At 50.6% G+C, this 26,802-nt stretch overlaps 2 protein-coding genes across 2 annotated transcripts in view; both read right to left on the bottom strand.

Moving 5' to 3' along the window:
- Positions 1-22,439, bottom strand: part of LOC136296101 (hydrocephalus-inducing protein homolog) — a 199,731-nt gene extending 177,292 nt beyond the window's left edge. The window contains 6 exon segments of the mRNA XM_066194924.1: positions 12,852-13,056; positions 14,359-14,480; positions 17,787-17,986; positions 19,411-19,545; positions 21,589-21,708; positions 22,377-22,439. Of these exon segments, the coding sequence (XP_066051021.1) occupies positions 12,852-13,056; positions 14,359-14,480; positions 17,787-17,986; positions 19,411-19,545; positions 21,589-21,708; positions 22,377-22,439 (845 nt within the window).
- Positions 22,440-24,507: 2,068 nt separating this feature from the next.
- LOC136296100 (hydrocephalus-inducing protein homolog) overlaps positions 24,508-26,802 on the bottom strand; it is a 117,564-nt gene continuing 115,269 nt past the window's right edge. The window contains 5 exon segments of the mRNA XM_066194923.1: positions 24,508-24,578; positions 24,853-25,287; positions 25,867-25,951; positions 25,953-25,971; positions 26,478-26,638. Coding sequence (XP_066051020.1) covers positions 24,508-24,578; positions 24,853-25,287; positions 25,867-25,951; positions 25,953-25,971; positions 26,478-26,638 — 771 coding nt within the window.

Genomic DNA, 26,802 nt, shown 5'->3' with positions numbered 1-26,802 from the left:
AAGGCACAAACAAGATCCAAGAATTGTAGGCTTAGCATTCTCAGGGGGTTCTGCAAGGAGGCTGCCAGCACAAGCACTGGTGTCTGTGGATGCAGCAGCTTTTCACAACCCTCGAAGATCTCCCACAAGAAAACACCCTGAAGACTAGAACGTAAGCCCTTTCCTCAAGAGATTAAACTGCATCCTAAAGCTAACATTCAGGTAGGATCCTGTTCTCAGCAGATCTTTAAGACTGAATAGGAACCGGCAAGGTCTTATCCAAACCCTCTTCCCCCCTAATAATCTCCACAATAATATTTCAGAGGAGGAGGTGGATGCGATGCCAAACCTGGGGAATAAGCCCGTAGCAGCCAGTAAGGTGGGTGTTATTCCAAATGAAGAACTTCCTCACGAACGGGGCCTTCAGGTCGCACTCATGGAACCCCCGGTTTTGGGGGTACACATGCAGCTCAGGAACGAAACATCTGGGCAAAGAGATGACCCCAAGGGAATCAGAGATACTGAGAGAATGGAGAACGTTTACCCCCAAAGATTGTGAAATGGAGCACAACACCTTTGTCACTGTCAAATACACATTTAACAGGCCTACGGTGAAAAATTGCCTTTAAAGTCCTCCCACTCAAACATGTCTTGTCGAGGAGGGGCAAAACCTGAGAGGCAGCACCCAGAGGCTGCCAAGTGCCCCAGGCAGAGCACTTGGTCCCACAGCTGCCTCAGCCCCTCCTTCGCCCAAGAAGGTTTGCAAGAACTCCTGGAACAGTCCCAGTGATCCATGAGCTCTGGGGGAGCCTTCCCAACAGGGATCAGTGCTCAGTAAGGCTCCAGGAACACACGACTCTAGTGTCTCAGTAAAAAGGACTCCCTTCTCTCCCATGGTGCTGTTACCCTGCCTGAGAACTCAGCTGTTTGCCCCAGCCTTGGAGGGCATGAGACATCACCTGCCCCACAGAGTGGGAGATCACTCCCTCCCAGTTCCTAAAACTCCCCTGGTCCTTCACTCCACAGGTCCAAACACTGACTGTCCCCAATGGCACTTGCTTTTCAAACATGGCAGCCCAGGCACTGACGAGATGGCTCTGCCTGGGAGTGGGAACAGCACCAGGGAACTGCATCCCTCTTGTCATTAAACTGACACCTAGAGCAGCACAGCAGGATGGAATTCTGCTGGAGCAAGAACAACTTTTGCTTTAAGCCTGAGAACATCAAAGCTCAAAACAGGAAGCAGAGAGAAGGGGAAAAAGTAGAGCTGACCTGCCACATCAAGGACTGATTTCGCCTCTGAAGATCCTGCCCTCACCTCTCTTGCTGTGAGCCACTTCCCCACTGTCACGTGCCCTCGTTAACAGAACCAGATCCTGACCCTCAGCAGACTGCTTGGTGTGCCCCAAGCCAACGCGGGCTGGTTGCAACCCAGCACAACTCCACCTCTTGCAGGAAGAAGGCGAGGAGGCCCTTGGGAAATTTGCTTCACCTCAAGCACCAGGTCAATAAATGATATCATTCCTGGTCCCTTTAGAAAACGACCCAGGACCACGCTGGGCTGTCAGCAGGGCTGCTTTTCACCACAGGCTGCTTTTCAAGCACTGCTGTTCTCATGTCCAGCTGGGCAGAACATGAGGTCATTAAACAACACGTCTCCTTGGGAGCTGCAGCCAGCACGTCCTGTGCAAGGCAGTGCGCTGGGGGAGGCCAGGGAAGTGCTGGTACCTGGCCTTGATGATCAGTGATGCCACTCCCTTGCCAAACCACTCCAGGTCCACCAGCAATTTCCGGTTGTATTCCGTCACAGTGTTGGAACACAGGGTCACCTGGTGGAAGAGAAGAGCAGTAAATTCTTCTTTACAAAAGCTCATGACTCACGTGTGATGTCCTCCAGTTTTTGTGGTAAGAAAAGGGAGGATTTTGCCTTAATTCTTCTGCCGCTCCACGTGTAGAGCAGTCTCTAAGAGTGACAAAAGCCTTCTGGCAAATACCAGATTTGTTAAGCACACCTTGCTATCAGGGCATAGGTCAGCTAAATTAAAACATTAGACTAAAGCTCTGTGCAGCACTGTGTTCAAATTAAGGGGCAAATTTTCATCTGACTACAATGACATAAATGCAGTGGAAATCTGCTGACTTGAACAGAATGAGTTCAGCTTTACAGCAGGAAGCTGAAGACAAAGCGTGGGCCAGCAGGTGCTGGGCAGTTCATGGCCGCAGAGTTGTTTGCCTTCACTGGAGATCCCTGCAGTGAACACAAATCATTCTACTCCCCAGGACAGGAGAAATGAGACCAAGAAGAAAAGCAAACTGCTTTATATAATGACATCTCTCTAACAGCCACCTTTGGTCCTCGTCCGTCCTCTGCCCACTTGCAATCAAAGACATTGCTCTCAAAAACACCAAAATGCCTTCAGTACTTGACCATTATGGGACATGATTTCAGCTTGTGATTTTGGAAACAAATCAGTGCTCCTTCAGGAACGTCCCGAGTAACCCAGCTCACAGAGGCCCCACGCCAGTGCAGATCCTCGCTCACACGATGATCAGAGCTGGCATCAGAGCTAAAGCCCTCCCACACTCCCGTGAAGCTTCAGACCCGCTGCTGAAGTGTGTGTGGCTGGACTCTTCCCATACCTCGATATCCTGGTGTTCCTGGGATTGGAGGGTCCTTTCGCTGGGGTTCAGTGTAAACTCCCTTGGCTTCACAGAAAAATGAATTCCCTCCCTCCAGGAGGGCTCACTGTCGCTGAGTATTTGCTCAAAGCTACTAACAGCAGGCTGAGTGCCATCGTCCGACACCTGCGAGGTGTTAGTGAGGCGACAGGTCTTGGTGTAGGGAAAGCCTAGGAAAAGGACACAAATATCCATTTAGGCACCAGTTATGTCGTGACTCCCGGTGGGAATACCCTGGTAGCATGAAAGCGTGATTGGAGTTTGGCTCTTTATTATCTGAACTACAGATTACTGAGAAGCTGCAAGAGGAATTAGTCGTCACTTAGTTCCCTTTAACACTGATTCCAGACTGCAGCCTTGAAAATGCCTGCTCTTAGCCCTGCTCAACACTGCAAGCTTCTCTCTTTCTGATGGGGAGAAGCTCCCTCACCTGCCCCAAACCAGCACCAGTTATTTCTCCCTGATGACTGTGCACCCAGACCAAGCATTTCCTCTGAAAATTCAAACTGTAAAATTCCCTGTTAAGTCTGCCAACACTCCTACCCTTTTCAAGATACATAAAGAGTGAGTCGCCATTGAGAAGAAGCTACAGCAGAAGAAAGTGAGGATGAAATCAGGAACTAGAACGTGATGCAAAGCACCCTAATGCAGTTTCTCTCTGCAGAATTCTTAAGGCGTCTTTTGGTTTGGGCCAAACAGACTGGGCATGTGACAGCTCAGAGCCCACTCAGCTGGAGGCAAACCCGAGCCTTGACCCAACAAGCGGGGACATCGCACCCATACTACTCACTGTGATTGCTGCCTGCAAGGGTTTACCCCACCTTAACTCTGAGATTTGCTTTCCATATTGGAAAGCCAGAGATAGTGCCACGCATGGTGGGGATGTCCTGCAGAGCCCGGACACCAGCCACAACCCGCTCTGCAGTGGACTGGCTGGCCAGCTCTGTGGGGAGGAGACTTCTCCCCAGGCCTGCTCACCAAGAGTCATTTGAACACAGGTGGGGGAAAAAAACAACTGCAGGCGCAGCCCAGAGCTTCTCTGTGCCCATCAACAGTAATCACTGCCGGCTCCAGCAGTGACTCCAGCAGGGAGGCAAGAGAAGCACAAAAGGGACAAACACAGATGTCAAAACCTCAAATGAGACTGAGGTCACCACATGCAGACAACAGTCAACAACAGTTAAAAAGAAGCAAAGATACAACAGCTGCCTTCAGCTGAAGAGACCTTAGGAATGCGTTTCTACCTGTTGCCTTTCTTGTTTCATTTATTCAAAAGGCAACTTAACAAGTGCCTCAGTGGTGATGCAGGGTGGCGAAGAAGCAGATCAGGAGAGGCAATTAGTTTTCTTAAAACGTTCAACAACTTCATTGTTATGAGTTTAGGTTTCGTAGTGAATTTTGGCCTCAGTCTGGGAAGGGAAATACAGGGGGTTTGGGGTGGTCTCGGCTGTGCGGGTGGGCTTTTCCATCCGGGGCTCTTTGGGAGCTGTGCCGTGATGCCGCGGGCGGTTGTGAAGTCGGAGCCGAGGTTTGCAGGGGGCAGACCTTTCCGTCCTTCCGCCGGGGCTCGGGAAGGTCGGCAGCGTGCTGCTGCGGGACGTCGTGCGCTTGACGCCGGGCTCAGCACCGTGATCGAACCTGCCCGCCGTCCCCGCTTCTGCCTGCTCCCGATTGCCAGTGCCCACATCTCCTGCTGCCCGTAGTTTGCAAAAGCAGCGATTTCCTCCTTCCCTCCCTGCCCGTGCCGGCTGGGAGGGAAATCACTGCCCTGCCAGAGCCCACCGCTCCTCCAGCCTGTGATCATAACCACACCAAAGGGGAAAACAGGACTCGGTGGGTTGGAAACTTCTGGCATTGCGTTGTTGTCTGTGCTGTCCGGATATACTCTAGTAACGAACTGCTATTCCTTTTCCATATTTTTGCCTGGAAGCCCTGTAATTTCAAAGGTATAGTAATTTGGAGAGAGGAGGGTCATCATTCCATTCCGTGAAGATTGCCACCTTCCTTGGCAGAATCTGTCTTTTAAACCAGGACAGAGACACCAGAAAATACTTGCTCCTATTTGATCCCACAATGGCAAAATGCTACCTGAGGCACCTGCAGTTCACACCCTGAAGAGGCTGTTGTGGCAGAACATGAGCAGTGCTGGATGCTTTTACGTTCAAGTGCTCCATTTTGGAGCACACAGATCCCTCCCGCTGTGTCCCAGCGCAGGGAACACTCACCAAAGGAGATGTCACCGAAGTCGAGCTCATCGGTGTCGAAGTGTAAAGTCGGCCCGACGACACACCCCCTGCGATGACAGGGACACAGGAGGAAATGGCTGAGTTAAAGGGAATTGCAAAGCCTCCGGCTGTCATGGCTTGGGGGCACAAAACCTGGTGTCAGGGGCATCGTGGGTTTCAAATCAACACACCACCATGTGCTCAGCACAGTGTCCATGTGCACAGGAGGCAGCTAAAGCCAAGAGGCCAGCAGCCCACAGCCACTGATGGGGCTTTGGACGCAGGGCAGGCAGGAAAAGCCCCCAAGTTGCCGGTGGTCCCATGAGGGACCCTGAACATCCACCCAGACCTGTCTCCGTGCCTCAGTTTCCCCATCTGTAATGGGATGGACATAAAGGTGTCCCCACAAACTTCTGTAACCAGCCTTTCCAGCCACAGGTTCCCTGCTTTGCTACTTGGCTGTAACTGGTCTTCCCATGGAGGAGCTTTCTCAGGAGATTTTGACCCACACAATCATTACAGACAGAGTTTTGAGACATGAAGCCAGGGGAGCCCCAAACATCCTCCAAAAAGAGCATTAACAGTTCTACACAGTGGACAGATGAATCCTAGAGGAAAGGACCAGCTTGTCACTAGTGCACCAGCTGGCACAGCCAGGAGCAATAGCTTAAACAACCAAACATGGGTGTCCTGAATCTACCACACCTCCTCCCCTGGCCTTGAACTCAGCAGACAGGCACTAAAAGTCACCAACATCCACTGAAGGCAGCACTTGAAGCTGCCCAACACGAGTTTATTTCATGGTTGACGCCAATCAATGCGCACCCTGCCTTTTGGTTAAAAGTCAAGGACCAGTGAACTGTGTCTTCTACTGTGTTCACAGGACTGTCCCTGGCTCCGCTCTACACATCTCAACAAGAGACACCTTCTCTTGCTCAAGGAGAAAGCTGCTTATGGAATAACATCCCACGCATGACCAGTTTGGGGGAGGGACAGAGGAGAATCAATTATTTGATGGTGAAAGGTTCCCTCTTGATTTCCAAAATAAAAATAGCAGCACTTTTTCTCCAAAAGCAAAGCCAGTGTAGTTGTTTCTCTACTATGGGCAGACCTAGTCAACACTGTTCTCCTGCTAAGTAATAAGTTTCATGTTCTTTTTAATCCATCTCCCTTATCTTATTGGTATAATCAACTGCAGATTGCTTTCATTTCTTTATTGCCCTGATCCAGTGCCTCCCAACAGCAGCAGCCTAGCTCCAAAGCTCCAGAGCAGCCAGCATCAGCTTTCCTGCTTACACTACGTTATCCTACCAGCACACGCCTCAGGCTAGCAGGGACAAGCCCTCATGCTGCTGTGGTCCTGAGGACTGAGCTCTGCCTCCCCCATCATCACCCCTTCTCCCTTCTGCAGGGCCAGGATTATGGGATGAAGCCCATGTCCTTGGGACGGTTCCTGCTGCACAGTTCCCTGTCTCCCACATCAGCCTTTTCCTGGCTGTGGAAAGGAGGTAGCAGAGCACTCTGCACAGGAGCTCGGAGCACAGCCTGCCTCCATGCATGGCCATGAGAAGTGAGGGGAGGCTGCTGCTGCCCGTTTGGGATGGATTATTAACAGAAGTTTTTCAAAACACTGCTGCTGGTGGAGAATCACCCAGGCTGGCCCATCTCCAAAGCCCTGGGGGCCTTGCTGGGTGCTCAGGGGGGACATCCCAGAGCAGCTACTGCCCAAAGCTGATCCATGCCACTGCCTGCCATGGCCCAAGGCAGAGGGACATCCCTGCAGGGAGGAGTCATTCCAGCTCCCGGGTACCACACAGGGCAGCAGGCACCCCCACACTAAGGCAATGCCAGGATCAGAGCAGAGATTAAGACCTCAGGAAACATCTTTTTTCTCTGCCCGACCCCAAAATGAGGTAGGTGGGGGATGTCCCAGAGACAGCTACAGATGTGCCCACCCAGAGTAAGCTCCCAGAGTCCTTACTCGATGGTCAGGATCACAGGCGTAGGAGATCCAGCCACACGGAACTGGAATGGTTCCTCAAACCGCCCCAACACGGCGGCATCCAAGGAGATCTGAATAGTCTGGATCCCACCTGGTGCAATGAGGCCCTCCTCGGGTACAAACTTGAAGCAGCAGCCCACTTCCGTGTTTGAAGGGATATAGGTGAAGGGAGCATCAAGAACTCCTTTGTTCATCAGTTTCACCTGCAGCAGCAAGAAAACAAAATGCAAGTACACGTGAAATCTTCCCTTCTTGGGAGTCATTTTCTAATGGCGCAATTAACACCCAGAAAAGGCAGAAGATGCTTTGTGCTGCTGGACGGCAGAAGTCAAAAAAATACAACAGGACAAGTTCTGCCTTTGGGTTTTCATGCGAAGCTCACATAACTCCACATAACTGGAGTCACCCTGGGGTTATCCCACGGACACAGAGCAGTCCACCTCTGGTCAGTAGCACCAAGCTCATTCAGACCTGGCCCTGAGAGCAACGTGGGGTGATTGCAGCTGCGTAGTGAATCACCACAGAGCTGCTGCTGCCCCAGTCAGCACAGCTCCAGCAGTACCGTATCTACGCATTTACCTTTTCCCATACCGTGAAAACAATACACTGAGAAGGAGGCATCAACATCAAAATGTACAGACAGCGCCATCTTTTGGTAAGAAAACTCAACGTGTCTTTCTCTTCCACAACCAAACTTCTGAAAGTGTCTGGCATGATGTAGTGCCTCGTTTTCTGCCTCTTTCAGTTGCTCTCTCTTTTTTTTTGCAAACTTGACCCCCAACAGGGGGGAGGCAAATAGGTAGAAAAATCTTTTGCTTTATTCCCAGGAACACTTTTCTCTTTGTAGAGCCAGAGATGCACCAAGCCTGAAGTGTGGTGAGGGATTGGACAGCAAGGGAAAGAATCCTCAAGCCCTTTGCAAGGGCCTGCACTGAGCCAGGAGGCTGGATGGCTTTCCTGTGACTTCCAGGAATGAGCAGGAGACACTTGACTAAAAGTTGTTTGCGGTGGACTGAAGCTCAAATGTAGCCAGCTTGTCCCAGCTGCTTCTGAACAGCCCAGTACAAAGGTGCCTTGTGTCTGGTGCTGCCACAAAAGCCTCTGAACAGCTTTTTGACCCAGCGTTGGGTCAAAAGGGGTTGTTTTGCAGGAAGCCTCCCAGCTGATCCCTATGGAAGGCTGCCCAAAAGAAGGGACTGGGGCTTCATGAACAACAGACACATTTTTCTGGAACACCCCCCCCCCCCCCCCGCCCAGATTTGACCGGTACATCAGATATTCCCTGCTCACAACTGCCCAGGTTGCCAGGAATTCCACAGGTCCACCAGGCTTGCTGCTGCCTCAGGAGCCATCAGGATCCATCCCAACCCCTGGTGCTCACCTCATGGGTGTGGGCGGTTTTGACAAAAACTTCCCCAAGGTTCAGGGTATCACAGCTGAGTTCAACCAAGGGTCTGCGGCCTTCCCCTCTGAGGCGCAGGGCCAGCCTGCTCTCACGGCCTGGGGAGAGATGTCCATTTCAGTACAATAATTCCCTCTGTTCTACTGGATTTTCCAGGCTGCCTCAATGCTAGACCCTAAATCTGAGCTGCATGCAACCAGCTCTTGATGCTGCAGCAGAAGATATGGACCCTTCTCTTCCCTCAGGAGATATCCCCTGGGGCTGACTTGCAATTTCTAACCCATTCCTTGGGCTGGTTTCCAATTTTAGCCACCAGTTTGCTGAGTTTAAAACATCTCTGGTGTCCTGTAGCGACAGGCCAAGGAGTGACAGGTATAAATTGAAAGAAAGGAAATTTAGGTTAGATATTGAGAAGAATTTTTTTACTGTGAGGTGGTGAGACGCTGGAGTAGGTTCCCCAGGGGAGTTGTGGAGGTTCCAGCCCTGAAAGTGTTGAAAGCCAGGCTGGATGGGGCTTGGAGCTACCTGGTCTAGTGGGAGGTGTCCCTGCCCATGGCAGGGGCCTTGGCACTAGACAGTCTTTGAGGTCCGTTCCATCCTTAACATACTATGACTCTAGGGTTTCCTCCCCATGCACTTAGAGGAGCTTTGAAATCCATTCGGTGAAGGCACAAAGCTCACGAAGACTTTGGCAATTGCTACCTGGCAAACTGCCAGGCAACAACTGCCAAACCACCTGGCCCAGCAGCACAGGACTGCTGTCCTCCACTTCTGACACTCGGCACTGTGTTCTGTTTGCACAGACTGAGAGCTGCAAGGTGACAATTCCCACACAGGGAGAGAAGCAGGTGCTGGCCAAGGGTGGTCCTTCTACCAACACCCTGGGCTCAGTGGGGCTCCGCCCCTGCTGGCCTGGTGGTGTCTGGAGGTGATCCAGGCTCAGGGAGCACATTTCTAACTCAGCTCCTACTGCCTGATGATGGATCCACGTCAAATGGACCCATCCTGGAGGTCAGTGGTCTAGAGGGGCTTAGTGCTTGTTCACTAAAGCTGTTCTGCTCTGTAGCTGCTTGGCCTTTGAGGAAATGCTGGCAAAGCCGTGCCATGAAAAGATCTCCCTGCACTGCCTGGGTTGTTCTGGGATCAGCAATCCAGACACAGGTGTTCCGAGCCCTGGCCTTGCATGGGAGACTCCCTGGAAGCTGCAGGGACACTGGGGATGTGCCAGCACTGCCCTGCTGACCAGGAACTCTTCCCAGCAGTTACATGGGAGCCCAGTGGGCTCAGGCTTGCTCCATGGCTTCACTGTGGGTGAGAGAAGCAGGGGAAAGGAGCTGTACCTGAGATGTCACAGTAGGCCACACTCTGATACTCCAGTGCTTCCAGGGGTTTAAAGGTCACCTTGATTTCAGCCGAACAACGTGGCCCAATCTCTCCCTCCTGAAACAGAAAGAGACAGAAAAAGATTTATCTTCAAACTTCACACTTCTTGTTTTCAACCACTCCTCTAAGCCTTTCTTTAGAGCATCAGTGATGAGTGAACAACATAAGGAGCCCAAGGAAACACTCTAAACCCAGCTCAACACACCACTGGGCGCTCTCAATGCTCAGCTGATCAGCCCCCACTCTCCACAATGTTCCTGCTGCTCTGACACAAGCTCCTGGTCACATCATGCTGCAGTCAGCTACAGTGGTACCTAACTGCCATTGTGCACTGGTGGCTCTTGGCCTTAGACGGGCCATAGGAGTAACCAAGAACACGATCCCCTTCCTTGGAAAGAAAAATATTAGTTTAACCTTTTTTCAAAGAAAGCAGAGGTTGGGATTATTCTAGGATTTACTCCAGGATGAGAAGGGATTTTGCACTGTGCAGACACCAGGCATTCATCATCTCTCACAATGCCAATACTCAGAATCAGGGCTCTGGCTGATGGGAGGACATGGGCGTTTGCTTGCATAAACAGAAAAAGAAAAGGTTTACTGTCCCCGTGTGCAAGAGAACTCAAAATGCCCATTATAACCTCCCACCCTTGTGTCCAGGCTCACAGATGACACTGGGAGACTCACAAACAGTGCGAGTCGTGGTTAGAGGAAGGGACAGGCATTTCTACGATTAACCTTGGGCTGAATTTGGCCTCCTTTTCCCAGCGAACCCTTGCATGCTTCAGGTCAATCCGTGAACTGGCACTGCTCCAACACCCTCCGCTGAACCCCACGCAGCAGCACGTGTCGGGGGAGCCCCTACCTACAAAAACTGCTCCCTGTGGACACTTCAAGGACACGGAGTGCCCTGAGCTCGAGCCCTGGCAGCAGAGCTCAGCTTTGTCAGGCTCCCAGCCCTGCCTTGAGCCTGCAGGGCAGAAATACTTTCAGCAGTGAGCTCTGCAGCCGCACCAGAAACTCCATGTCCTCCCTCTGAGCACACCGAGCCACCTGAGGACCTGCTGAGTGACCGCACCCGGGGGAAGGGGCGGGGGTAGGGTGGGCTGGAGGAGGAAGAGGAGGAGGAGGAGGAGAAGGAAGAGGAGGAGGAGGAGGAGGAGGAAGAGGAGGAGGAGGAGAAGGAGGAGAAGGAGGAGAAGGAAGAGGAGGAGGACAAGGAGAAAGAGAAGGAAGAGAAGGAAGAGGAGGAAAATGAGGTTCTCAGCTATCACTTACCATTGGCTCAATGAAAACAAAAGTCATTGGAGAACAGCAGGGGGTCTTCTTGCACCTTTGCCTTCTCCTCCTGGACCTTTTGGCTCAGGAGGGCGGTGCGATTTTCACAAAAGCCCTTCACCTTCTTTATTTTTTTCTCCTCCATGAAGTCTTCCATCCAGACCTTTGGTGGTGGCTCCAGCAAATCACACTGCCTGCAGCCGCAGGGAGAGACAAAGCCAGCAGGTCATTTAATATATTTGCAGAGAGAAGCGGAAGTGCGGGAGAGCAAAGCACTTGGGGAGGAGCGGCAGCTCCCCAGCAAGGGCTGACCCCAAGCCACGAGGGTCCCAATTGGATCAGAAGATAACTTGTTGTGCACTAGCTCAGCAGGTAGCTTTACTCCACACTTGCAAGCTCAGGAGAGCTTTGGAAAGCCAGCATCCCTCAAGAGAGTCTCCTGCCTCAAAGCCTCTGCCAAAACTTAGGGAGAATCCACCAGCCACCTCAGCTGGCTTTTCCTACCACTGAGCTGCTCGGGGGAAGCAGATAAAGATCACGGAGCACCCACTGCAGGACTTCCCTGGGAAAGGGAGACGAAGCTGGGTTGTGGTTACGTGTTACCAGCATCGCTCTTTGTTTCTTCCATTTTGGACCTGCCCTGTTCCCTACTCTGCCTTTCACAAGAGCATCCCAGAGCACTTCCAAAGGAAATTGATGAATTCAGGCACCGCATCCCTTCAGTGACATCCAAGGTTTTATATGCATGAAAACAGAGGCTGTGAGAGGGGAAGGGACTTCTTGGTGCAGGAGACAGACAGCAAACTCCTGGAGAGATCATCTTTTCCGGATCCAGAGCTATTTGGGTCCCATCCCAGTGCATGGTAGTAGAATGGCCAGAGAGGGAAAGGATCCTGCACTAGCTCCTCTCATAAAAAAAAGTCCTCTCTGCTCTGAGATCTCAAAAGCATCTCTGACAGCAGGAGAGTAGGCCTTAGAGCTAACACCATCCCTAAGACTGGAAGTAAGGAAAAACAAAATGTCCTGGTGACAGGCTAGGACACAAACTGGCATGAAAATAAATGTAATTGGAAAAAAGTATTACGAAGAAAAGAAGGGTAGTGGTAGTAAGTGAATCCCTTCTAAGGGGAAATGAGGGCCCTGTATATCGAGCGGATCCGTTCCACAGGGAAGCCTGCTGCCTCCCTGGGATCCAGGTACTGGATATCACCAGGAGATTCCCTAAGAACTAAAAGAACTTCATCTGTTCACCACTGTCTGGGGGTACAGTGACTGTGAAATAACAGAGTTTTCAACATTCAGTGAAACAAGGAGGGGCATCAACAAAACTTACACTCTGGTCTTCTGGAAGGCAGCCTTCGGCCTGTTCAAGAGATTGTTTTGGAGAGGACCTTGGGAAACAGCCTTTACAAACAAAGGGGTACAGGAAGGATGGACATACTTCAAGAAAGAAGTCTTGAAGGCACAGGAACAGACTGTCCCTGTGTGCTGAAAGATGAGCTGACAGGGAAGACAACGAGCCTGGATGGGCAAGGAGATTTGGAAGGAACTAAGGGGAAAAAAGAGGGCGTATCGCCTTTGCAAAGAGGGGCTGGCAACTCAGGAAACGTTTAAGGATGTTGCCAGGTCATGTAGGAAGAAGATTAGGGAGGCAAAAGCCCAATTAGAACTTGAGGAAAACCAGTCATTGCAATCAACCTTTCCTTCCCAAAATGCCATCCTTGGTTGGAGTATAAATGGAACTGGAATGCTGTGCTGAGCTCCTGCAGCCCAGGGACACACACCCTAATGCCAGGGATGGTTTACTTGGCCTAAACCATTCAAAATCACCAACACCCCCCTGAGGCCATGCATTAGTTTCAGTCTTGGGCCATGTATCTCACTGAAACGTATCTTTCAAACCAACCTCCTCTTCTCTTCATTGTCGGCTTCCTCAGTAGGAAACATCTTCCACTGGAAGTGGGCTGTGATGTTACTCCTGTTTCTGATGAACATGCTTGTGTGGCTTGATGTGGTGATGAAAGTCTTCTCAACCTTCATGGAATATGTGCTCAATCCAATGTTGACATCTGCAGCTTCTGCGCAAAGGAATGTGAAGAAACTTTCTTCACCTGGAACAAAGCAGAGTCTTTGCTCAGCTAGCTCAGTTGCTGATGGAAGCACAAGGAACAAAGCAAACCACAGGTCACGGAAGAAAGTGTCATAGCTTTTAAATGTATTAGCAGTTCCATGGATCAGTACATTTATCACGTCCTGACAGCTCTGTGTGTACGGCGTGAGGATGTCCTGGGCACCTCCTTAACCACCTTATTTCCAAGGTGTTTGTAGAGATTTGGCCCCAAGGTGACAGTATGTACAGTGGGATTTGTCAGATGTGCTCAGGTGACCCACTCAGACCACTGGGATTTCTGCATCAAAGTCCTTCAGGTGACACTGAGGAGCCCTGGTCAATCCTGGCTTGCCGAGGTCTCCCCTGCGCATCCCACGAGACTCCTGCCCCTCCTGATCCCTTGGATCCCTTGTTGCTGACAAGCAAATACGCCTGGGGGCATGTGGGCAGAAAAAGGAGACCCAGAGGAACAGGTGAAGTGACAGCCCACAGCAGGAGGGGACACAGGAGAGGAAACACAACCGGCCTGGCTTTGCAATATGACAAACCACTACAAAATGAACACCATAAAAATCATCATCATCGTCATCTTCCTGTCCAAACCCACAGCCCCATCAGTCTTGAAATATTTCATATTGTCCTGATCTCAAAAACCAAGATGGAGCACTTCAGGTTAAATACAAAAGGACAAGGAAAGATTAATAAGTACAGAGCAGCTTCTATATGAAGTCTGAATGGGATTCCTCAGTCTAGAAATCAAATGGGAGATGTGAGAGGTTTGCAACAGCATGAACGGCCTGGGAAATGGGGACGAGGAAAAATTTGTCTTGATTTGTCACCATACAGGAACTTGAGGGCCTGAAGATGTTATTAGGCAAAAACTGCATGGATGTGTAGAGGGCAACATAGTAAAAGGGTCTGTGACAAGCCAGTGGAGAAGCGGCATACAGGACAGAGGTGTGCAAGAAATACACTGCATTGGAGAGAGTCTGATGGAGACCTCGCAGCTCACATACAGCACTGCCCAGGAGTAAAATAAAACTTCACCCAGGCGTAGCCACACAGTAGTGGAGAATCAGGGTTCCTCCTTCCTCCACTCTGCAACACCCAGCAAAACAGAATTCCAAAAATCTCAGCCCTGTTAGAGGGGATCCACTTTTTCAACCATTTAAACACCAGCTATTTCAGTTTTCTTTGGGGCAGAGCTGGAACAGAGGAGGTACATCTAGAGGGAATTGAGGGGGATGAACAGGGAGTGATGGTGGAGAACTGTCCTGTGTCCCATGCGTTGCCCAGCACTCACCTGTGCAGCGCGCCACCAGGGACCCGAAATGGTCACCGCTCGTCAGCGGGTGAAATCCCACTGTCACCTGCATGGTGTGACCAGGGCCCAGAATTCCTTCGGCTGGAACCACGGAGAAAGGACTGCAACACAAAGAGAGGGATCAGGACTTGGGGGGACATCTGGCCACGATATTCCTTCTGCAGTGCAGGTCACTTCAGCTCACTTGGGCAAGCAGGGAGCAAACAAACTACGGCCAAGACAGACAGAACAGCCAGGATCAGAAACAGCTACTGACCCACTTCTGAGGAGATCCAGCCCTCAGAAGATCCTGTGGGATAAAACGACCTAATCCCCCCCATACTCTGCATCCAGCCTTCTGACTGCCAGCAATCCCATCAGAGAATGGTTTGTGAAAAGCACAGAGAGAGTTAAGAGCTATCTGCATGCATAACTTGACGCTGACTGCCTCAGGAATTTCTCATTTCCTGCTACCTATAAACTTCCTCTCAAGAGATGCAAATGTTAGGGCACTACCTCTCTTGTGAGATTACAGCCTAGGAATCAGACAGGGAGAAGGAACTTTCTCTTGAAGACCACGGAATAACTACTGTTGAATTTGCAGCGTGGCTCTTTGGTTTATTTTACCTTGAAAAGATCCTGAATTAGCACATTTTATCAGCATTTCAATGAAAGCTGCTCTACAAAAAGGAGCAATCAAAACTCTGAAAGAGTGCAAATGCAGATTAGAGCAATACAGTGACATGGAAACAAGACCCAAAAGGAGGATGCCATTTACAATCTGAAGGATCCAATCCAAGCCATATGAAGCACCATTAGCAGGAGCACATCGAGGAGGCAGAACAGGAGAGTTTCGTGTATTTACCAGCAATGCAGTCTGGCACCCTGGGTTGTCATCCAGGCTGGTAACTGTTTGCTTGGCTCACCAGACAAACTCTGCGCAATGTGTTGGAAATAATTACGCAAGTGTCTTGGTGCACTTTGGATGTAACAGGAGCAATTAGGATTGGTCACCAGGTGAACAGTTCTTGCCTGACAAACACAAGACTCCGTGCTTTGATGCTCAGGGACAGCTCAGGTGAAATGTGCTTCTGCCCAGAAGTTGCTGGGCTTTGTGCTCTTCCACAGCCCCACTGAGGAAACAAAAGTTCCTCAGTGCTTTGCTGGTGGTCAATCTGTGCACAGAAAGGGTGTTCTGGGGAGTTTGGTGCTGAACTTATCACACACAAAAATATAGAGAACATCTGGCAAGCTGAATTTCATTCATGTCAGTAGTGACAGCTGATGAACTTGCTTCAGGTTCTGCTCACTAAGGACCTATTGCTGCAGTTATGGGCCTGACCTGCTCCATTACCACTAGTGAGAACATCACTAGTGGCTGATGGAGAAGCCTTGGGCCAGCAATGTTTATGTGCTGGATGTGAGACTTTGGGGAGAGAGGAGGAAAGACAAGGCCCCAGCAGCCCCGGAGCCCGATTACTGTACGAGCTCCCACATCTGCCCCGAGGGTGAGCCAGCACTGCTGCAGGTCTCTGCTGGGGCTTGGGGGATCCGTGCCTGGTGTGGGCAAGGCACAGGATTTTTTTCTTATTGTTTTGTCAGGAATTTTGCCAGAAAGAGAAGCTGCCAGTTAAGGGAGTCCCTGGCCACACTTCAGCACTACCTTCCCTTCCCTTCCCTTCCCTTCCCTTCCCTTCCCTTCCCTTCCCTTCCCTTCCCTTCCCTTCCCTTCCCTTCCCTTCCCTTCCCTTCCCTTCCCTTCCCTTCCCTTCCCTTCCCTTCCCTTCCCTTCCCTTCCCTTCCCTTCCCTTCCCTTCCCTTCCCTTCCCTTCCCTTCCCTTCCCTTCCCTTCCCTTCCCTTCCCTTCCCTTCCCTTCCCTTCCCTTCCCTTCCCTTCCCACTCCTGCCCCATGTTACATACTCCTGCCCTCAGATGGCAGGATGCGAATAACACTCCTGGGAGTGACCTCAGGGGTTGCGTGAGAAAGAAGATATCTTCTTATTTTCAAATTACCAGGAGAAGAGGATCCAGCCAAGTTTCAGTTGTCAGGGCTGAAAAACTGAGTGCAAATCAGCCCTTGCATCTCCTACATCCCACCCCAGGCTGTACCCACCAGACTCCCCTGTTCCTGCTGGAGCAGTCATCTCTCATATAGACCTGGCTCCCCAAGACCCAAGGACACAAGCTCTACAGTTAAACTTAACTCCTCTGAATTTCAGTCAACATCACTAAGCTGTTCCCTGAGCCCACAGATAAGAAGGACTGTGAAGGAGACATCCCTGACGCTATAATAACCAAATGAAAACCACTGCCAAGAGATGGGGCTGGCAGGATAAATTTTGGCCTTTTATGGCTTGATTAGAGAAATATAGTGAGTTAATTGTCAGCTGTTCCTTAAGATAGTTCTCATCCTGTTAGATCTACCCTTTCAATGAATCACTACTGCACCCGACAGGCAGAAAAGATAAGGTCATGGAGGGGTTTTAATAGGTCTTCGGCTTTTTAACTAGTCCATTTGTATGTTTGTTTCCTTGTATGGCATCTAAAGACAACTCCAGATCTCCCAATGGCCCCTTGCAATCCCCGGACACTGGTCTTGCTTTGAGCAGCGTATTTGCTCGGACAATTTCCAGAGGTCCCCTCTAGAGAAAGTTATTCTATACTTTTATCTTCTAAATCAGCCCAATTGCTTTTCACATAGTCACTAAATGTCTCATGTTTCTAATACACCTGTGCCTATGCCTATGGGCATGTGGTGTATTGATAGGCCTTGGAGGAGCTTGACATTTATGAAAGTTCCCAATGAAGAATTCATGATCTTTTGGCAAACATTTAACACAAACCAAAATGAAAAAACAGCAGAAACACAGGAACTTCAGAATATATAAAATGAGATCTCAATGAAAGGGGGCACGACCTTATTCAGAGATTTAAAGCACGTGTTTGAAATTTTAAACCGGCTTTCAAAGGTTCATCGTGGAACGGAAGAGGGGACTGATGCCCTCAGCTGACAAGGGAAATCAGATCAGCTTTAAGTAACAGGAACTGCACGGGCTGCCTGCAACACAGCTCATGTTGGGCATCTGATGCAGGCACCACTGGAAAGCCATGTGCCTGTGTCCTCCCAGAGAATGGGTCTGTTTGGCTGACAGTGGTGAGTACCCATTTCAGAAGCTGCTTGTGCTCAGGAGGGCGCAAGCCAGCAACTAACATGTTCCAGCACCCCCCAGGAAATCTGGGGCAGAGAAAGCTCAAAGGCTGCATCCTGCTAAGAACACTGAAAGCAAGAGCAGATGCCATCCATCCTGCCCATTTCCAGCCGGCGACGCAGGGCAGCAGCTCCCATGCTCTGGTTCCTTTTGTTGTTCTTTCCCAACTCTGTTATCCCCCAAAGGTGTTTTGCACAAGGACAGATGAGCTGCCTCACCTCTCGGTGCTCAGCTGGTAATGAGCTGCCACACTACCACAATTCTCAATCAGCAGACTCTTGCGGGTGCTGCCCTTGACCGGACACTTTGAGAAGTCCAGCTCGTCAGGGAAGTCCAGGATAGCTCGGGCAGGGATGGCCCGAATTGGCACAACTATCCTTTCCTCTCCACTGACGCAGACGAGCTCATGGGAATAAACCTGCAGGAAAAGAAACTGTCTCAGCACAGGTCATTTGGTGCCATCTCCATGGCAGAAGAAAAGCCATTTCCTATATCCCTTCAAGGGTATCAATTTACCTATTCTACCCCCAAATGAACAATAAGTTCTACTAATATCTCACATTTTAAAGGCAGCAGTGCACTTTGCAAAACCTATCTCAGTGGCATTAAGCTCTTGTGTCACTTGGGTCATACAGACAAGGGCCCAGGGCCACCATAATTTTTACTCTCAATTTTAATGATGTTAAATAATTCCTAAGTCCCTTCTAAGGAACATGGAGCTAGGGAACACAGGACATTCCTCCTTAGGTTACTATATTCCCACTGATTGAGAATAGGACAAAGTGTTAAACTGAATCTAAGCAACAAAAGGAAACTGAGAGAACAGCTGCACCCAAAGAGATCCTGGACCTCTGGCCTGGTGTAGAAATATCTGTTTGCTCAGAACTCCCCTCTAACTTTGCCTCTCCAACCAAGTCACGAGAAGAACAGTGCTAAGAGGTAGCAGGATGCTGTTGCAAAGAGCCTCTCTTTGTTTCCCTGCAAGGCTTCCACCCTTCCATGCCATGTCCTAAACCCCTCTGTATGAACGAGCCTCCAGATCACAGCGCTGAGAGCAGACTTGCCAGGGCCTCGGCACTGGTGTTCAAACTTGCACGCAAAAGCACAATTGGCATGGAATGGGCGCCAGCTGACAGAGCAGCCACAGTGACAGGCATGAAGACAGAGCCGCAGCAGTGTCGCTGCCACCGGCTCTGGGCCCACAGGTCTGCCTGCCTGCAGGCTGTACCTGCCCTACACGAGCTCTTTCAGGCAGGTGTCCAAGTCCCCTGCAGCTCACCAAGCTCCTGCTGACTAAGGGCACCTAGAGCTCAGTGTGCCTGTGCCAGGCTGGGCCCACGGGCACAGCACATCCTCTGCCCTGGCCTTGCAGCCGTATCATGGTCAGCTGTGCTCTGGGACAGCACAGCCGCAAGGCTGGAGAACAGAGGGTGTGAAAAAGCACCGTCCTTGCTCCAGCCCCGGGTGAGGCAGGGAAGCTGTTGCCCGTCAGGAAGGCGGAAAGCTCTCTGACCTCTTTGTTCCTCTAGTACTTTGCAGAATAATGAAACCCCTTCCACTATACCTAGAGATGGCCAGACATCTATCAACACCCCTCTACCGTTTGCCTACTGTTCCCTGGGCATCTTTCTTCCCTTGGGAATGCTCAGAGGAATGTGCAGCGAGGGGAAGCAGGGCCTGTCAGGCCTGGGTGCAGGGCCTGACAGCACATGCCAAGCTGGGACTGGCTGCAGGCTGCCTGCCCACGGCCTGGAGCCAAGCTCACAGCATGGGCTGTACCCAGAGTGCAGGGACAACAATGGCTTTGGAGATAATTCTGTGTTTTGGCTCCTCCAGTCTCACCTTGTTCTCGTCAGGAGTGAAGTGGACGTGCACATCGGTAATGGCGCCTCCTGGCACGGCACGGCATGCATCACTGGGGCCCGCCAGCTGGAAGTAAGGTGAGCTCTCCATGGAGACCTGCACCCCCTGAAGATTCTGCAGGAAAGACATGGAACCATGATTTTGCCACTTGAGGAAACAGGACAAGAGGAGACCTGTCCATGCCCTGGTGACGTCCTTCCTTGACCCCTTTTCCAAAGCCCTTTCTGCTGTGGAGGTACAGGCACAGAATTCCCAAGGGTGAACTTGAATCCCTTCTGTCTGGCTCCAGCATTTTGGCCAGGGGCAGTAGGGCAGTGCCTGGTGGGAAGGAAGGGCCGAGCAGGTCAGCACCGGCAGGATGGAGACAAGAGCACCTGAACCAAATCATCTGCATATTCAACAGGGCCAAAAACCTGCTGATTTCTGCCTGCACACAGCTATGCAGTCGTGTTCCACGGAGGGAATGGGCTACCTGAAAGCATAACAGCACATTCTCCTGCGGGGAGGAAGAAATTCCTTTCTAGCAGGTCAGCTTTGGATAGGGCAGTTCTGGGGGATACAGTCATGCAGGCAGAGCAGCAAGAGAGGAGACCAAACACTGTGGCCTTACTGGGAACAAATGCAAACCTGAAAAGCAAAAGAAGGAACACAGCAATCCCTAAAAAAGGGAGATGACAAAGAGAATTTAAAGCGCCAGTAAAGCAGCAAGGAAGAATCATCAACTGATTACAGCAATCACCTCCCCGAAAGTGATGGAAACACAGACAGGTTGTGCCTGTTGACTGCGGGCTTCAAAGGCATTTTCCTCCTGGAGAAACCTTGCAATTCTTTAGGGGAATGGTCTCTCGCCTTTTGACCCTTCTGGAATTTCCTCCCTACATGTCCACACCTAATTGGCTGAATGCCAGGACCCTCCCAAAATAGGAGACTAGATAAGACCCCTGGATTTCTTTGTTCTCTCTCTTTTGGCCCCTGGACCCCTTTGAGGAATAAACGACTTGGAATAATCTGGGGGTAAGAACCTCTTTTGAAATCTTTTGTCCTGTCCCTTCGGAGATATTCCTCCAAAGCCTCTCCAGAGCTAGCCCCGGGGAGGGGGGCCGGGCCTGCGGGGGGAATATTTCAAAACATGACCAGCACTGACTCACAGTGTGGTTTCAGTATTAAAAGCCAACCTTGGCTCTCCAGGGGTTCTTGCTGCCTGTGCAGGCAAGCTGGGCTGCTGGGCATTCCCGCTTGCAGCCAGCAGGCCAAGTTCTGCTCTCTGGGATACACAGACACAGCAAACATGCATTTTCAACACATAGATATCAACCCCTGAGCACCAAAATGCTCTCAAAAAGTCTAAACCAGATGATTTTGAGTCCTTCCTGTCTCTTCCCACCAGCCCACTCTTGGCACAAGCCTCATTTAAGAAAATGTTTCCCTGACTGAAATTCAAATGGTCTCAGTTTTCCCCTTTAGAGTCCAACACGACTGCTGACGTTTTTCAACTTTTTCCCTCTCAGCTCTCTTGGGAAACTGCAAAACAGGAGCACATGGCTTTGGATGTGCTGTGGTTCTCCAAAGGGAAAGCAGAGCACCATGCTGCTTTTGGAAAACCTGAGCAGAGCTGGATGAAGCTTAGCAGGAGCCTGAAGTGGCACCTAAAGGCCTCCTACTGCTTCTGCTACATCAATCTGATTCCAGGGCTGTTTCAGAACATTTCCTGCCGTGCCAGTGCCACTAATGATAGTGATTCCAGCAGAAAGCGTAGACGACTCAGCCCCTGAGCTTTGACTGTGAGCTGCACAAAGGGAGCCAAACAGGCTGAGAGAGGCAGAAATTCCTACCAGGAACCAAGATTAATCAAGGAGACACAAGATGTGGTATAGACTCAAGCAAAGCATGAGAGCAGGTAAGAACTGTACAACCCTCAACATTCCTATCAATCAGAGCTTTCAAAAGAAGGAAACTCCTTTGGGATAGATACTGTCAGCCCATGGGCAAAATCAGGGGAGAGTTCCCAGCACAGGAAGATTTCCACCATCGTGCAGAACAAGATGCTGAGACATTTTCTTCTGGATGTGCTGCAGCAGATAACTTGCTTTGCTGTACACTATGGGAATTACACCACTCTTCCAGCACAGTGTTAACACTCCATGTCCCAGCACTTACCTCGCCCTTATTCATGAGAGACACCACCATTTCATAGACCTCATGAACGACAAAGTTCTGAAATACCACCTCTGGTGGGGAAACGCGAAACGATCTCTTTTTCCGGGGAGTTGATGACAGCTGGAGAGGCAAGAGAGAGCAGGGAGACGTTCAGCTGCTGGGAGGAAGGTTCATGAAGGAGAATCTTACACTGATCCCCACTGAAGTACAGACTCATGGCGAGCACCTCTGCCCAGGCCACACTAGGGAAACAGTAGCTCACCCACCTCTGCTCTCAGCTGATCAAGAGCTGCAGGGCCACAGAGAGCAGGCTCAAGCCAAGCTGCTCTTTTGGCACCTATTTCTCCGGGTTTCCTTCTCCAGAATGCCAGGCAGCACTTACCTTGAGGACTGCCCTGTGCCCATGAGGTCACAGAGCTCTGGGGCACTGACTGAGGACTCACGGAGGAAGTAAAACCCATAAATTTACATCAGACTCCATGGGAAACAATTTTGGGATGTCCGTTGTTCTGAGACAGGGAAACTGAGGCCCACACAACTGCAAATATCTTTTTTTCATCTAGAACTTAGACATCAGTAAGAAGAGAACAGTACCAGAGGAGGTGTGAGAGATGAGGTGATATTTTGCTGAACAATGTCAAAAGGTTATTGTGATGGATGAGAATTGTTATGGAGTTATAAGTTGTTGGCTATAGAGTTGGAATGTTTAGTTAAAATCAGTTCAAGAGTTATAATGCTGTTTAGCAGTTTTGTCCACTCTGTATCCCTTACCCCAAAATCCCACTTACCTGATTCCGTCGCCTTTCCGTCGGGTCAAGCCGTTGCTGCTCCCTGGCATCACTGCTCTCCATTTCTGCTGCTGCTCTACCTGCCTGCACCCAGCCTGTCCCACTGGCTCGTTCCCTGCTTGCTCCACTTCCTACTACCTGTCGGATCCTCTTCCTCCTTCCTGCTGACAACCGGCCTGTCAGTCAGGCTGCTGCTGCCACCCTTATGGAAATTGAAAGAGCCCAGCTGCATGATGGGACCATATCAACACCAAGAGCCCCTGGCCGAAACGAGCCAACTCAAAATTTAAATCTGCCAAGGACAGCACTGGACTGACCATACCCAAGGGTATTTATGCCGAGGGTATTCATAGACAAGCTCTTCTATCTCACCATAACTTCCAAAGGACTTAAAGAGCGAGAGACCCCTGGACTCTAGAAGCCAAGAGGAGTTCTTTGGAATTGCCGTGAGCCGACAAGTCCCGCTCTGCAGTGCAGGCAGCACAGTGGATTGCACCTCCTTCTCAGTGGTGTGGACGAAAGGGAGCAGCAGCAGCAGCAGCGGCGGCGTAGGCCACTCCTGAAGACCCCTGCTTATTAATAAAGGCATTTAAAGGAGGAAACTGTGTCTCCTGCCATTTGTAACAGTTATTAAGTTAAAGAATGAAAGTTGTTGGTTCTGTGTGTTGTTTGTGGTTTGGATTTTTTCAGGTTGGTCTGTTGCATGCTGCTGTGAGCTGGGAGAAGGACGTGGTTGAAGACCTGACCAAAAGGAAGTAGGAGGAGAGGGGAGGGGACAGAAAGGTTGGTGGTCAGAGCGAATGGAAGTTCCCGAGTACCGTCCAACGGGAAAGGGGCCGGGGGCCGCCCCAGGCAGGTATAAAGGGTATAGAAAGATTGCCATTTTGCTGGAGGGTGTCTTTGTTCGTCTCCGGGGAGAGGGAGACACGCCCAGCTCAGTTGAATCGTTACTAATAAACAGCTTTCTTTTGCTTGGATGATTTTGTCCCCTTTAATTGTATTTAAAAGTTAGTGCATTGCTAGCAGAGGTAAAGGCAAAAGTAAAGTAACACAGAAGTTAGGAAAAAGACAAATGAGGTGATTGCTGAATGAGGATAAGGGTCAGTTCTTTTCTCAGCAAGTTGGCATCTCCTTTTTAAACGGGTGCTTTCTTGTAACCTGTTACTGCCATCTTATTTAATACCGTTGTAGAGCACATCTGGAATGACACAACAGCAACAAATGCTTCTGGAGCAGAGACCTTGCTTTGAGAAAACTCTCCCCTGCTTTGTCTGCCCTCTCCAGACACACTGCTGTCACTCCAGAGACACAAGCAGGAATCCTCCGTGACTTGACAGGAGGCACACTCTGCCCAAGGGAGTGGCTGCAGCACGCTGTCCCCTTAGTGGTGCCCTTCTCTGAGGTGTTCCCAACCCCCCCTCTCCAGGGCGATCCTTAACCACTTTGTTACACATCTCATGCTGCCAATTTCCTGCTCAACTGCCCACCTCGGTCACCTACCCGTTTGGAGTGGGCTTTATACTGAGCCAGTCCTGCAAGAAAAGCAGCTTTAAACACACCTCTAAGTAGGCACTGATCCACATAAAGCACATCCATTCCCCTCTGCCCAGGGTGAGTCCCCTGTACATCTGGCAGCCTGCAAAATCTAACACCACGTCAGGGTTCCAACCCAAAGCATGAATGCAATGAGTTTTGTTAAATCTGAAGTAATTACTGCAGCTACTCGGCCTTCAAAGGCCAACGCTGCCACTGTGGAGGGAATCCTATGACCCCAAGCATTTGCTGGTGACCGCACCTAAGCAAGAGGCGGCTGTTTCAGCAGGAGAATGGCAAATGGCAATTTTGTGCCTTTGCGTCCCCAGCCTTCCCCCCCTTGTTTTAGCAATGGCAGCTACACTCCAGCAAAGCCCAGCAGCTTCAGCAGAGGTTATTTGTGTTGGCTTAGTGCAGATCAGGACTCCAAGTCCACCACAAGCAGCAGTTTGCAATGGCAGGACCTGGACACTGAGATGTTTTGCTGGAGGCGAGCCTGTCACAAGCACACATCCTCTTCAAACTTCACAACAAACAGAAAGAAAAAGAGCAGGAAAAGGCTACCTTTTGACGACTCAGTCTCAAGATTTGAAATGGGCTAATGCTGGGCAGAATAGGCCTCCCAGTCCTGGCCTGAACCTTCCCCCTCAGGAATGTAGATGGAAGCAGCTGAAAGGCAAAAAAAAAAAAAAAAAAAAAACCAACAAAAACAAACAAACAAACAAAAAACCAAAAACAAAACAAAACAAAACAACCAACAAAAAAACCCCACACGCAGCAAGAGCCTCAGAGATGCCACTGTTCACATAGACTTTCTCTTGAACAAGCGGCACTGGTGAATAATTTGTGATCGCATGTCTAGGACAGTCCTGGAAGCCCTGGAAGTTACTTGCTGAAATACTAAGCATCAGTAAATTAATAATACAGAGTAAAATACACATACTCCAACCACACGGCTCCGTCCCATTAGCTTCTCCATGATTTGATGTGACTTGTTTGGGGATTTCTGCTCTTTGGGCAATTTTTTCAGAAAGCTGCTCCTCCTCAGATAGCTTCGTCATGTCATTAGGGTCTATCTCCGGAAACTCTGCCTCGTCCTCATAAAACGGCTCCTCAGAAAACTCTTCCTCCTCCTCCTCCTCCTCTATGTAAAGCCACTCCTCCTCAGAAAGCTGCTGCTCCTCAGGCTGCTGCTGCTCCTTGGAATCCTCCTCCTGCTGCTGCTGCTGCTGCTGCTGCTCAGAATCGTGCTGCTCGGCAAGCTGCTGCAGCTGCCACAGCTCAGAAGGATGGATCTCAAAAGGATGGTCCTGCTCCCACCAGAAACGACTCACCAGCTTCTTCTGATGCCTTACAGTAGTAGAAGACAGGAACCGCCCTGCAGAGAGGAAGAGGACACCTTTCAAAGACAAAACCCTGTGTTCCCAGCAACTCTGCCTCCTGCTGCAGGTAGGTGGAAGAGAGCTGGGATGCACTTGGAGCATCTCTGGCCAAGTACTTTCAGCAGGAAATAGAGCGTCTGGGAGTAGGGTCCCTGCCTGCAGCACACACTCCCGTGCCAGAGCAGGAGAGCTGGTTTTAGACAATGACTTTGCATTTGCCCTGGAATGGGGAACTGCACACAGACAGGGGCTGTAGGGCAGCTCACGCATTACACCATTGTTTTTCCCAGTCTCAGACTTCTCTCAGAGATGACCTGATGTCCCCTTCCCAGCCCTGACCCAGGCACGTGGCTTTCCCCAGAGTCTGCCTCAGCTCCTTTGCAGAGCACAGGTGGCAGGGCGAGAACAAAAGGGGCTGAAAGGCAGAGGGGGGCAAGGAGAAAACTCCAGCTGCAGCTGGGAAGATGCTGATGAAAGTGGATGTGTGGACAAGGATGAAAAAGCAAGTCATGTTTTGGAGTGAAGTGGCAGGGTGTTCTCCCCAGGCCCTCAGCTACCGAGTGAAATGCCCTTACGCATCAGAGTGGTTGAGAATGGCTTCTTCACTGCTTCACTATCTGCAGCTTCCTCCCAGGAGTATTCCAGGGCTACCTTCCCTGCCTGTGTTGTGCATCCTGAAACTGAAAAGCAAGGAGGAGGAATAAAAAAAAAGTCCAATAAATACAAAGCAAATAGTACAGTAACATTGCCTGATGGACTCCTGGCATCAATTTCTCCTGAGGAGCATCTTCTTCCCCAGGCAACCCTGCCACGTTCCGCTGTCCTGGGTGGCCCAGAAATGTATTTCCAAGTCTGGAAGTTTAAGAGGAAAGGGCCAACATGGTGCCCAGGACACTGAAGCTGAGGGGCTTACTCTGGACTTTAGGTTTTGGTTTGACTGCAAACTTATTCTTGAGCAGATGAGGACAGGTGACAGGCAGTGAAAGCAAACCCACGGCTGTCCTCAGCAGAAGGGTGTGGCAGCACTGAACCTGTCCTGACCACCACCTCCTGCTTGGCTTTGTGTGCACGTGAATGGGCCTGTGCTGGTTTTGGCTGGGGTAGAGTTCTGGGAAGCAGGCACTGGGTCAGCCCTGGGCAAAGGCAGCTCCCGCTCACAGGGCCCTGCCTGGCCTCCAGCACTCACGTGGCTCTCCTTGTCTGGAAGGGCAAGGGATCCTTGAGCTGGACCACAGTCGTGTTCAGTTTTAACTGGCTGCAGGCAACAATGGCACTGAGGTACAGCTCGGCCTCCTGGCTGCTGTCCTCCAGCACAGCGTGAGCTGGTTCTGGGACTCTCTTGACCACCTGCAAACAGAGGAGGGAGGAATCACCGAGCAGAGCCCACAAAGTCAGGCTGAGAAGGGAGTCTTTTGGCCTCCGGGATCAGCCTCATAGAGGGACTGGAAAGGACCGTTCACTTTCACTTCCCGCCGCGTAGGGGGGGAACGGGGCGCCGGGATGGGCGCGGC

The sequence above is a fragment of the Chamaea fasciata genome, unplaced genomic scaffold, assembly GCF_029207755.1.
Source record: "Chamaea fasciata isolate MVZ Bird 193981 ecotype frontalis unplaced genomic scaffold, bChaFas1.0.hap1 SCAF_12, whole genome shotgun sequence".
Lineage (NCBI taxonomy): Eukaryota > Metazoa > Chordata > Aves > Passeriformes > Sylviidae > Chamaea > Chamaea fasciata.
Note: the sequence above shows the minus strand (reverse complement) of the source record. Positions and strands in the feature narration are given on the sequence as shown.